Genomic DNA, 12,919 nt, shown 5'->3' on the forward strand with positions numbered 1-12,919 from the left:
TTACTGTAAAGGCCCCCTGGTACATTCATCCCTTATTGCTTCAAGATACAATTGAGATAATACAGGAAGTTGATCTGAATGGCTGAGGCTGTGTTCTATTTCTTCCCTCTTTTGGGTTGCTTGTTCAAATGTTATTAACTGGTTGATAGTAACTAAAAGTTGTTAATAATCAGCATCTGATTGTAAAATGAGATATGTAAACATAATCACAGCCTAATTTGCACTCTTGATGGTAGTCTGAGAAGTGAAGGATTAAATGGGAAGAAGACAGAATGACCGTTTTCCAGATTGCAGTTTTTGCTGTTCTTGCTCTGTGGATAATGAAGAATTTGACAGCCTAGGAGACCAATTTGGGTCCACTAAACTATTATGTTTTTTAAAAGGCTACATTAAATACTAACTTATTTCTCTACAAACTTCTCTTACTCTCTTCAGGTAGATTTCTGTTTCGGTCATGGTTCATAATGTAGTCTTTCTGCTTTTTCTATTTAAATCATTTTTGTTTGCCTGCACATAGTTATAATTTCTTACTGACTTTATTTTCACAGTTTTTGTGCATCTGGAATTTGTAATTAAATATCTAAGTATGCAAACAGTGAGCAGTTGGACTAAAAAACCTGTACTGATTTTTATACAATGCTCAGAATAGTTCATGCATAGTTTGGCAATGTTCTTTTTTTGCAGCGAATTGAACTGAAACAATATCCTTTGATTTAAAAGTAAAACTCGTCACATTTAATTTTTCTAAATGAATTCTCTGGTTGAAATGAAGAATGACTTGTTTTATATCTTCGTTCAGAACATTCATATCCTCTGACTTTTTTTTAATGCTAAAATTTAAGCCAGTGGTTGTCTAATTACTGTCTCTCAATCATCAGTTGTACATGAACATAAAGACTTTTCTGGTGGTCTGCAGAATGAAGTATTTTGATTTTTTGAATATCTTGATACATTAAACCCGCTGTTGTTGGTTATTAGGAGAGGTTGTCCATAAACAATGTGGGTGTTGCAATGGTGTGGTCCTTGAGAACCAAATCAATGGGAGGAAGGCATTGGAGTGCTAGCTAGGAAAGAATTCCTAATGAATCAGCGCTTGGAAGGAAAAGTTTAGAGAACATCTGGGTGAAACCTTTTAGATGAGCCTCTATTGGAATTCAGACTTGTTTCCAGTGTGTGAAAACATGGGGGTCACTCTTCCCCCGCCCACTTCTTTCCTGTTGTAGGGTCCAGTAAATCCTTTGGGTCCACCTGTTCCTCATGGGCCCCATGGTGTTGTTCCTGGCCCACATGGACCTCCTGGACCACCAGGTCCTGGCAATCCTATGGGACCTTATAATCCTGCTCCTTATAATCCAGGGCCTCCTGGTCCCGCACCTCAGTAAGTAACACTTCAATTATCTTATTTTTTTAAAAGGTGATTCTCAAATTGGATTTCATTGCAAGTGGCTCTTTGTCTTTTACAGTGGCCCTCCAGCCCCATATGCTCCACAAGGGTGGGGAAATGCCTATCCACACTGGCAGCCACCAAATCCACCAGATCCAGGTAAGAAATTCAGTCTTTTTATAAAAAGAAAAGGAGTACTTGTGGCACCTTAGAGACTAACAAATTTATTAGAGCATAAGCTTTCGTGAGCTACAGCTCGCTTCATCGGATGCATTTGGTGAAAAAAACAGAGCTTCATCCGATGAGCTACAGCTCACTTCATTCGATGAAGTGAGCTGTAGCTCACGAAAGCTTATGCTCTAATAAATTTGTTAGTCTCTAAGGTGCCACAAGTACTCCTTTTCTTTTTGCGAATATAGACTAACACGGCTGCTACTCTGAAACCTGTCATTATGCAAGTCTTTTTATAAAAGGTTTTGTTCACATAGATAGTCAATGCATGATTGTACGTGGACTGCTTTAAAAGTGTGTTTTTTCTTTTTATTTGTACGAGTAAATCTGAAAAGCTTTTTCTCCTTGGAATCTACTTCATTGATACCCACTTTGAATGTGCACTTCTACATATACCATGTGTTGGTGGTGAATTGTGGAAAATCAGTTGCCAGAAAAGCGGGACTATGCTTTCTTCTTGTTAAGGAAAGCATAACATTGGGGGCATGCATCCCAATTTCACTTCCATTTTCCTAGTCGGTTGAATATCAGAATTATTTACAGTGTTGAAGTGAAGTTTTCTTTTCCTATTAAATTCACTTTCTATCTATTCTGAAATCTATTCTCTTTTAGAAATCTTTACCTGAAGAAACTTTGGAAATAATCACAGTCTCTATTTATCATCGTTCTATTGAGAAATTGGTGATTTTTTTTTTATAGGGTTACTCTTCCAAGTGCAAACATCTTAAATTTTAGGATAGTGATGCAGTATTTTCAGTTTTGCATTGCCTTTTTTAAAACCTTGGGCACGTGTTGTTTGTAGAATATTTACATTTTGGCAGAGCATAAGTATGATCTTGAGGCTCTGTTTCTACTGTACAAAAGATTCATCAATAATCCCAGCTAGTGCTAGTTGAAAATTTTTCTCTCAAAACCACTTTTGAATGAAAATTGGATTTTTTTTTTTTTTTTAAGAAAAGAAAATTGCTTCTATGGAAAAATGCCAGCTTTCAATTGAAAAACCAAACACAAGTAAACGGGAATATTTTTTGGTTTTGGCTGCAAATTGAACATCTTCCAATTTGAAATGCTGCTGTTTTATGGGAGTTTCAAGCTACATCTACAATAGAAGCACTGCAACATTGTAGCTGCACTGATTCTGCAGTGCTTCTGGTGATGATGCTCTCTCGTTGGCCTGATTTCTCCACCTCCCATGAAGGGCAGTTGGCAAGAGAAGCTCGCCTGCCAACATAGCGCTGTCTAAACCGGTGCTGAGATTGGGCAGGGGTGTGGATTATTCACACCCCTGAGTGACGTAATTTATACCGAAGTAAATTCTAGTGTAGACAAGGTCATAGTTTTATCTCATTCCCTTTCTGGACTGTAGATCCTGGACTACACTACAGCTGGGGACACCTATGATGTGTGGATCAACAGGAGACTGTGGTGCAGTTATGGGAGATGTAGTCTAACCAGGAGCCTGGTCTGTAGATAATAGGGGCATGAGGTTCTTTAAAACTTAAATTCCATAAGTCACTACAGCATTTCCAAATCGAAATTTTGTTTTAAACCAAAAAAAAAAAAGCGGGGGGTGGCTTTCAGTTAGTTATTCACCAGAAGTCAACATTTTTGGCGGTGGGAGTCCATTTCTGACCAAAGCTAGTCCTGACCCAGTAATTCTAATAATGGAGAACTTTTGGCCATCTCTGCTGTGATCAGAGTTTTTTCTTCATTTTACTGGTCTTTGTCAAGCATCATACTCAAATTCTAGTTTTCTGACATCTGTAACAGCACTGGAGATGCACAGATTTAGTAATTCATATAAAAATGTGCCCATCTTCAGCTCTTTAAAGCAGAGCTATTCAAAGTAATTTCTCTGACAGTTTCCTTTGATAGGGCTAGAGTTCATTTCATTCTTTTTCTGTTACACACTAGAGAGCACTGAAATCAGTTTACATCTATGGTAGTCCAATTCAAACTTTCTGTAAATTAATATGTAAACTGCATGGGAGTGCAGAAGCAAAAGAATGACAAACCTTGATCTTGGTGTTTGTATTCTCTCAGTAAACATTCAGTGTTCAGTCAAGGAGTGACTCAGTGTATAGTTAGGGATGGTATTAGGATGGTACAAGTGTTAGCTTGGTGCTAGCGTAGAGATCATAAGATCAAACTGAAATTTTGTAATTGATGAACTGAACTATAATAGGTTTCAGAGTAGCAGCCGTGTTAGTCTGTATTCGCAAAAAGAAAAGGAGTACTTGTGGCACCTTAGAGACTAACAAATTTATTAGAGCATAAGCTTTCGTGAGCTACAGCTCACTTCATCGGATTAAGTGATCACTCTCCTTACAGTGTGTATGATAAACCCATTGTTTCATGTTCTCTGTGTGTGTGTATATAAATCTCTCCTCTGTTTTTTCCACCAAATGCATCCGATGAAGTGAGCTGTAGCTCACGAAAGCTTATGCTCTAATAAATTTGTTAGTCTCTAAGGTGCCACAAGTACTCCTTTTCTTTTTGTGAACTATAATAGTATCAGCATTTTAGAATAAGTAGGAATCAGTGGACCAGATCCTATCCCTTGCTTTGCACTGTTCTGCAGCCACAAAGAGAACTAACTGGCTACACAAGAATTCCCCCAGGTGCTGGGGGAATGCCTCGATGGTAGGGCTGGCATAACAGCTCCTACACTACCCCCTTTCAGCATCCCTTTCACCACACCTTCCAAAAAAAAAAAAAAAAAAAAAGTTAAATCTCTCTAAGTTGTTCCTTGGGACCAGCCAGGTCAGAGATGCATGTTTGTTTGTTTGCTTGTTTTTTTGGGGGGGGGGTCTTAAATCTCCTCCCTGAGATCTGGCCCAGTGTTTTAAAATACTTAACTTTAAATTTCTTATATTTAGAACATGCTGTTTTAGTGCTGTGTGCATTTTCAGTATTTGACTTTCATTTTCTTTTAGAGTAATGTTTTATTGTTTTCTGTTTGTTTTCTTTTCTTCTCTGCTCTACCCCATTAACTCTCTCCAGAGCACCTATTTAATTCTTTCTATCTGTTCAGTTTGTGGTGCTCCCTCACTGTTTTTGTCTATGGGTGCAGTTTCAATCATCCTTTTTCCATATGCTTAGTTCTGTCTTGAGAATCCCAGTTGTAATTTTTTTGCCTCCAACTCTGTTGATTAGCCATGCATGTTCATAAACAGGTATCCATAAGCTTCAAGAACACACACCTACGTATGCTGCTGAACCACATGAAGTTTTCCAATCCCTGATGTGCCTGAAAGCTTCTTTTGCAAACTGGTGGTGTAATTATCTTCATGTGGTTCAGCAGAAAGAGTAAATTGTTCCTAAAAGGTGAATGTGGATAAATGGGAAAACCAAGAGGATTGGAAGCAAAGACATTTGACTCTCTAACTATAATTAAAAATAATGGATGGAAGGGCAAGAGATGATCAGATATGTAGAGGGTAGATGTAACAGTGGTTACATGGTTTACACTTTTTAACAGCTAAAACTGTAAAATTGCCTGATATTCATAGCTATGCAAGGATGGGCATTCAGGATCTTGGGACACTTGTTGCATATTCCAAATGATTAACACTGTCTTGAATTTTTAACAGGGAAAACAGGTTAATTGCAAACTTTTAAAGAATGAAACTCCTTTGCTAAAACCATCTCACTATATCCATACTTAGCCCCAAAATGATGCTGTTAGTGAGATTACATTGGGAAAACTTTTGTTGAAATTCTGCGGAATTATGTTAGTTGATCAAAACAAAAAATGTCCATGTTACAGTGTCATGGACATTTTAAATACAAAAAATTTAAAATCTTTGAATTCCTGAACCACGCCTCTAGCAATGTAAATTGTATAGTTAGGCTACTAAAACACCCATAGGTCAGAAATATTGTACAAAAGTGCACTTTGTAGCACATATGTAATTTACTAGACTAAACACACAGCCACCCCTATGAGATTTGTGTGCTGTAATACGAAAACATGACAATGAAGTTGACTTGGTTAATGTGATAACCTTAGCTCAGAAATTTTTTCATAACTTCCATTTTTAATGAATTTGTGTTTAATATAACCAAATTCAGTTGATCTTAATGGGTTAAAATGAATTACAATATACACATAGCTATGTTAAAAATTAAGTATTTCATTAAAATTTCTCAGAAGACAAATTAGGAGTGCCAGAAAAATTCTTGATCTGTAAGAATTTTTTTTTACAAAGTCTACTGCTTACATTATGAGATTGATGGTTTATTTCTTAGGTAAACCAGGAACAGACCCCAATTCAGCAGCATGGGCAGCTTATTATGCTCACTACTATCAGCAGCAAGCACAGCCGCCACCTGCAGCCCCTCCTGGTGGACCACCTACAACCCAAACTAATGGACAAGGTATGCAGATCAATCTGTTACAAGGAAAAACTGCTCATTACTGAAGGAAAATGGTGGCCCACCTAGACTTTTATCCTGTAAATGTTGGTTGGGTTCTCCCATACAAGGGCTAATTTATTGCATATTAGCCTATTGTGTTGGAAATCCTTACTTCTAATGCCAAAACATTAAACCTGCAGCTTTGCTTCAGGTTCATGAGTGTTAGGGATAACCTTTAAAATAGTGGCAGAGAGTCCTGTGGCACCTTATGGACTAACAGATCTATTGGAGCATAAGCTTTCGTGGGTGATACCCACTTCGTTGCATCATCTATAAGGTGCCACAGGACTCTTCGCCGCTTTTACAGACCCAGACTAACACGGCTACCCTTCTGATATTTTGAAATAGTGGTTCTCATCCAGGGTTATGCATATCCTGGGGGTATGCAGAGGCCTTCTAGGGGATATATCAACTCATCTAGATATTTGCCTAGTTTTACAATAGGCTACGTAAAAAGCACTAGTGAAGTTAATACAAACTAAAATTTCATACAGATAAAATGAGAGAGTAAGCATATTTTTATGTCTGATTTTTGTAAGCAAGTAGTTTTTTAAATTTACAGATGTAAATTCAATTGATATGTCTGGTTTAAACCAATATGAGAGTCCAAGCACAAAGTCATACCAGTTTAACTAAATCAGTATAAAATCACACTGTGATTTATATCTGTTCAACTTTGTGTGTACATCTGTGTCTAAAACATTTTAGACTGCAAGTGGCATTTGCACAGTATGTGAGTGTTATAGACTTCTTGAATTCTTGAGAAATTTAAAGTATTAAGTTTTGAACTAATTATTATGTACAGTTTTGATATTTTAGCATTAGCTAGTAAATAAGCTTATTTTTATAGTGGGTTTTAGCAGATTAATTGCATTCATAAGTAAATTATATGTAAATATTTAAGCCATTTTTTGTTTCAAATTAATTAATAGCTGGATGCTTGGAAATGTGAGTATACAAAAATTTTGTTTAAATATATAACTAAATTCATTATTTTATTTTTACTTTCTATAAATCAGGAGAACAACCAAATCCAGCACCAGCAGGGCAGGTTGATTACACCAAAGCTTGGGAAGAGTACTACAAAAAAATGGGTATGTTGTTTATTTTTGGTTTGTTAAAAAAGATCTTTGTAAGGGGAAAATGGTGTTCACATTTGATTTGGCAGAGTTTTAGCAATAAAAATATAACTTTTAATGCCACAGTCAATTGGCTTAGGTTCTTCTATTGTAGTAATTGAGCACATTGTGCCAGGAAATCTGACTGTAATTTAAAATAAGATATCTTTTCATTGTGCTAGCAATCAGCAATGGGCAGTGTTCCACATTCGAGGAGGGAAAGTGTGTATTTCTTCTTAAAATTCCTTTACTCCCTAGCTGGCATTGAGGAACAGATATAGAAGTGTTTTTGGTTTGATTTTTTTAACCGAGCAAACATGATTTCCAAAGAAACTACACTGTGTAACATATGAAACATACCATATTTAATTATTGAGTGGATAAGTAGCATTTTTTTAAACTTTTTCAACTTAAATACAAATTTTCAAAAAAACTTCCAATATTTGGAGTTCATTCTTTCTTTCTTGTTGTCTTTGGGAATCTGGAAATTTGAAGTGTGTTTTATAAAGTTGTTGTATATCTTCCTGGTTTGGAAGTTCATTTGTTTAACATTTGCTCTTAGATGACCGCTTTTATGTCTTTTTATTTTTATTATTGTCTTTTGTTCAGTCTAAGCTTTTTATAATAAAGCTTGCTACAAATGAATGCCATTTCTATAGGTTTTATATGGCATGTCATATTTTTTAAATCTGTTATTAGGTGTGCAACAGCTAAGTGCTATAAACTAAATCTGACGGCTATTACTTGTTCTTAGCTTTGACTAGCTTTTTTAAAAAAAATAAGTAAAAGTGAAACTTGTGGTTCTTTGAAAGGATACATGTTTCACTTTGCTGTTCAGTTGTCAATCATTTCTTTATTTCTCCTTCTTCAATAAAGAAGGAAAATTTGGCACTGATGTGTCAGACCTGCCAGTAGGTGCTAATTCACTTTTCTGGGTCATGATCTCTTCTCCCATTTTGAACATAATCTCATTCATGGGGCTCAGCCACATCCTTAGGCATACTCCAGAATTTCTGCCTCTGGCCATGCAAAGAATAGCAGCTTTGATTTCTCACTTTTTCCATTATCATACTTGTGTTTAAAAAGGCAGACTTTGGAATAGCAGTGAGCAGTATTTCTCTTCTTTTCAGTCTTCATCCAGGGGTAGTTTTTAGGGGCATGGTGCACCAAATTAAACCACCCATCAGGCTCCTTTACCTCTATTTCTTCTTTTCCTGAGCATGATGCAGTTGTGAGCAAATGGAGCAGATGAATCATTTAAGAGGCCTTCCATCTCAGGAGGGGGAGTTCTGTCACAATTCTCCCAGCCTAAAAACTCTTTGCCAAAAATGGGCTCAGATTCTTAAGGTTTGTTGGGCTTTTCCATTCTTTACCTTAACCGCTCAGACTTCTCTTCAAGGGTGAGTCAGATCCTGTTTAGTGCCTGTGAATCTACAGTCAGGTCAGTCCTTGCTGATCATGGATTTTTCTCATTAACTCCTTCCCCATTGGTCCAGTACACGACTAAGGCAACAAGCTCTAGAGTCTCTTCTCACATTCTTAAAGGGATAATTGCAGTCCTTGTCAAGAAATCTGGTATTTGTTCTAACTTGGTTTTCCTCCAAAGGAGGATCTAGGCTTCTTCAAGGACCTTACCCTTCATTTCCTTACTAAGTGCATATCAGATGATGAAGAGCACAGGGGCCCAGAGCATAGAATCATAGAATCATAGAATATCAGGGTTGGAAGGGACCCCAGAAGGTCATCTAGTCCAACCCCCTGCTCAAAGCAGGACCAAGTCCCAGTTAAATCATCCTAGCCAGGGCTTTGTCAAGCCTGACCTTAAAAACCTCTAAGGAAGGAGATTCTACCACCTCCCTAGGTAACGCATTCCAGTGTTTCACCACCCTCTTAGTGAAAAAGTTTTTCCTCATATCCAATCTAAACCTCCCCCATTGCAACTTGAGACCATTACTCCTCGTTCTGTCATCTGCTACCATTGAGAACAGTCTAGAGCCATCCTCTTTGAAACCCCCTTTCAGGTAGTTGAAAGCAGCTATCAAATCCCCCCCTCATTCTTCTCTTCTGCAGACTAAACAATCCCAGCTCCCTCAGCCTCTCCTCATAAGTCATGTGCTCTAGACCCCTAATCATTTTGTTGCCCTTCGCTGTACTCTTTCCAATTTATCCACATCCTTCTTGTAGTGTGGGGCCCAAAACTGGACACAGTACTCCAGATGAGGCCTCACCAATGTCGAATAGAGGGGAACGATCACGTCCCTCGATCTGCTCGCTATGCCCCTACTTATACATCCCAAAATGCCATTGGCCTTCTTGGCAACAGGGCACACTGCTGACTCATATCCAGCTTCTCGTCCACTGTCACCCCTAGGTCCTTTTCCGCAGAACTGCTGCCGAGCCATTCGGTCCCTAGTCTGTAGCGGTGCATTGGATTCTTCCATCCTAAGTGCAGGACCCTGCACTTATCCTTATTGAACCTCATTAGATTTCTTTTGGCCCAATCTTCCAATTTGTCTAGGTCCTTCTGTATCCTATCCCTCCCCTCCAGCGTATCTACCACTCCTCCCAGTTTAGTATCATCCGCAAATTTGCTGAGAGTGCAATCCACACCATCCTCCAGATCATTTATGGATTATTATTAATTTATTCATTATGCATGGGCAAGTCCTGAAAAAGGGACCAGTTCTCAGATGGGGGAGAAAGGTAAGGCAAAGAATTCCAAAAGGGCAGAACAAAGAGGAATTCAGTAGTTGGGAAGCATTCCAGATCCTTCTCCTTCTCCTCTAGCTCCAGCTGTAGATAATCGCATGAAAGGAGTACTTTTGATTTTAAACCTTCGTAACCCTGAGCTAGAGAACCAGAAGAGGTCATTTCTCCACAGACATGTTCAAGATAATGGGGAAGGAAGATGATTTCCCCATTGAGATCCATCCAAAATGGAGGATGAACAATTGAGATCCAAGGGCAATTATTATTCAGTATTAAGTCAGAATTTGCAGTTCCCCTTCTCTTTTTTCAAAGAAGTTGTAAGGGAGGAATGGGAGATCTCTGACCTGGGGAAGAGACTGTCAGTAACACATTGTGCTCTGTAAGCTTTCAAAACCCCAAATGCTCCCTCCTCGATAGTAGCAGTGGTACCATCCATTGTAAACCATATAGTAATTCCTGGCAGGAAGATAAGTCACCTTTCATAGGGACTGGGAACTACTCTGGTAATTACATGTTTCATGAGAGCAAATGCTTGCTGCCGCCCCCCAGAGCCACAATAAATTTTAAGTTTGTTATGAAGAAAATTATTCTTAGCTATTGTATTCATAGTGATGGACCCATAGTGATGGGTCCATGATTTCCCTGAGGTTAGCAGCAAGGGACATGGCAGCAGACTCCATGGCCAAACACCCACCAAATCCATCTTAAACACAAGACTGCAGATAATTATACTTAGCAAATTCACGATCTCAAAATTCTCCAGTGGAATCCTGTTTGAGGAGAAGCTTGAAAAGCTGGTAAGTGACAGTTTGGACAAACCAAATTACTTGCTACCCACTCCAGCAAAGTCAAAATGGCAGAAGTTATTTTTTTTCCTATGAACATCAAAGATACCATCTTATTTCAAGAATAAAGCCTGGGCATGAAATATTAGGGAGAAAGCCAGATCAGGAAATGGGCACTTTCCCTCCTTTCAGTTCAACCCATCAGACCACAGAGGGCCTAAATGGTTTCTTTTGTGTGCTTTCAAGGCCCCCTCCCTTCCACTGTAAGGAGAAGCAATTAAAAAGATGAAGGCATAAACATTGCTAACACAGATTGGACCTACTGGGGTTATCCTAATGGTCTTAATTTCAATTTCTCACCAATTGGGATGCTCTGTTGCAGATCCTGCTGCAGAATCCCAATCTTGACTACCTGAAACTGACAGCTTGGTCACTGATCATCAAGTCCTAAATAGGATGGGATGTTCATCCTAAGTAATAAACTCTTCTAGCCTTTCATCTTCTCTGCCTACACACAAATTTGGACAAGTTTCTTTCAGATGCTTGGAGAGAGATCCTAGGAAATCAGAAACTGTAGTTCTGGATTTCTTTAGTCTGAAATCTCCCATCTGTTTCTTTTTGTCTCAGCATTAAATAGTGTTATAAGCACAGATCACTGAAATATTAAGCAGATATTTCAAGATTCCATAGGGTAGTACATCTATCCAGTCCAGCAGTCAGATCCGTCTTCTCTTCCTGTAGATCTACGGATCTGCAGTCTTCATAACATATTCACTGAGACACAAGATGTAAATTCCATACATTTTCTTTACAGAATCATGATTCCGGGTTGCAATCATGTCAGCAAGAAGAGTATCTGCTCTTAGAAGGCACAAGCTTTATTACTTTTGCCACAATCACTTACTATTCCAGAATAATTCTCAGAATCAGTAATTACAAAGGAACTTTTTTCCATACATCCAGGGAGTTCATTCTTTAGTTTTACTCAAAGCCTCAACACTCTAAAGAGCATTGCACATTATGAGCATGAGATACGCTCTTAAATTTTATCATCGTAGAATCTTCTAGTTTAGGGTGTAATCATTGTTTTCCTTTATCTTGCGTACCTGGGCCTGAAAATGTCTAGATTTTTCATAGTCAAACTCTGCATCAGTGAGGTCCAAAGATAAACCGTCTGAGTGGATCAAAACCCATTCAGCATGCTCTGCAGTAATATCTTGGCAGATGATGAAGCATCAGCCACCACAGAAGAATCAGAAAATTTTCCAATTGATCACCCATTAACATGTTTATAAAATGCTTGACCTTAATTCCTGTTCAGACGCATTGTTCAGAGGTCCCCAAGTATCATACTAATACTTAAGGAAGGAATTCCTCTCCTTCCATATTGCCCACTAAAGCCTAGAACTAAAAGAACTCAACTATTAAAGAACTAAAAAAGAGCCGCCATGGCTTAACAACCATGTAAAAGAAGCAGTGAGAGATAAAAAGGCGTCTCCTAGTGAGGTAAATAGAAGGGAGCATAAACGCTGCCAAATTAAGTGTAAAAATGTAATAAGAAAAGCCAAAAAGGAGTTTGAAGAACAGCTAGCCAAAAACTCAAAGTAATAAACAAAATGTTTTTTACATCAGAAGCAGGAAGCCGGCTAAACAACTAGTGGGGACCCTGGACAATCAAGATACAAAAGGAGTACTTAAAGACGATAAAGTCATTGCAGAGAAACTAAATCATAGAATATCAGGGTTGGAAGGGACCTCAGAAGGTCATCTAGTCCAACCCCCTGCTCAAAGCAGGACCAATCCCCTATTTTTGCCCCAGATCTCTAAAGGGCCCCATCAAGGATTGAACTCTCAACCCTGGGTTTAGCAGGCCAGTGCTCAAACCACTGAGCTATGAATTCTTTGCTTCAGTTTTTACGGCTGGGGATGTTAGGGAGATTTCCAAACCTGAGCCATCTTTTGTAGGTGACAAATCTGAGGAATTGTCACAGGTTGAAGTATCACTGGAGGAGGTTTTGGAATTAATTGAGAAACCTAACAGTAACAAGTCATCCAGACCAGATGGCATTCACCCAGGAGTTTTGAAAGAACTCAAATGTGAAATTGCGGAACTATTAACTGGTTTGTAACCTGTCCTTTAAATCAGCTTCTGTACCCAATGACTGGAAGATAACTAATATAATGTCAATATTTAAAAAGGGCACTAGAGGTGATCTTGGCAATTACAGACCGGTAAGTCTAACGTCAGTACCGTGCAGATTAGTTGAAACAAT

General features: G+C 38.4%; 1 protein-coding gene across 33 annotated transcripts in view; it reads left to right on the top strand.

The window, feature by feature from the left end:
• The window catches only part of FUBP1 (far upstream element binding protein 1), a 64,711-nt gene that overhangs the window by 17,822 nt on the left and 33,970 nt on the right, over positions 1–12,919 (top strand). For all 33 annotated transcript variants that reach the window (XR_006273871.1, XR_006273872.1, XR_006273870.1 and 30 more), the window contains 4 exons: positions 1,224–1,378; positions 1,464–1,543; positions 5,867–5,995; positions 7,054–7,128. Coding sequence is in view for 25 of the 33 variants with exons in the window: in XM_038411929.2 (XP_038267857.1) it covers positions 1,224–1,378; positions 1,464–1,543; positions 5,867–5,995; positions 7,054–7,128 (439 nt within the window). In the remaining 8 variants the exon portion in view is untranslated. The remainder of the gene's footprint in view (positions 1–1,223; positions 1,379–1,463; positions 1,544–5,866; positions 5,996–7,053; positions 7,129–12,919) is intronic.

Source organism: Dermochelys coriacea, chromosome 8, assembly GCF_009764565.3.
Source record: "Dermochelys coriacea isolate rDerCor1 chromosome 8, rDerCor1.pri.v4, whole genome shotgun sequence".
NCBI classification, from domain to species: Eukaryota; Metazoa; Chordata; order Testudines; family Dermochelyidae; genus Dermochelys; species Dermochelys coriacea.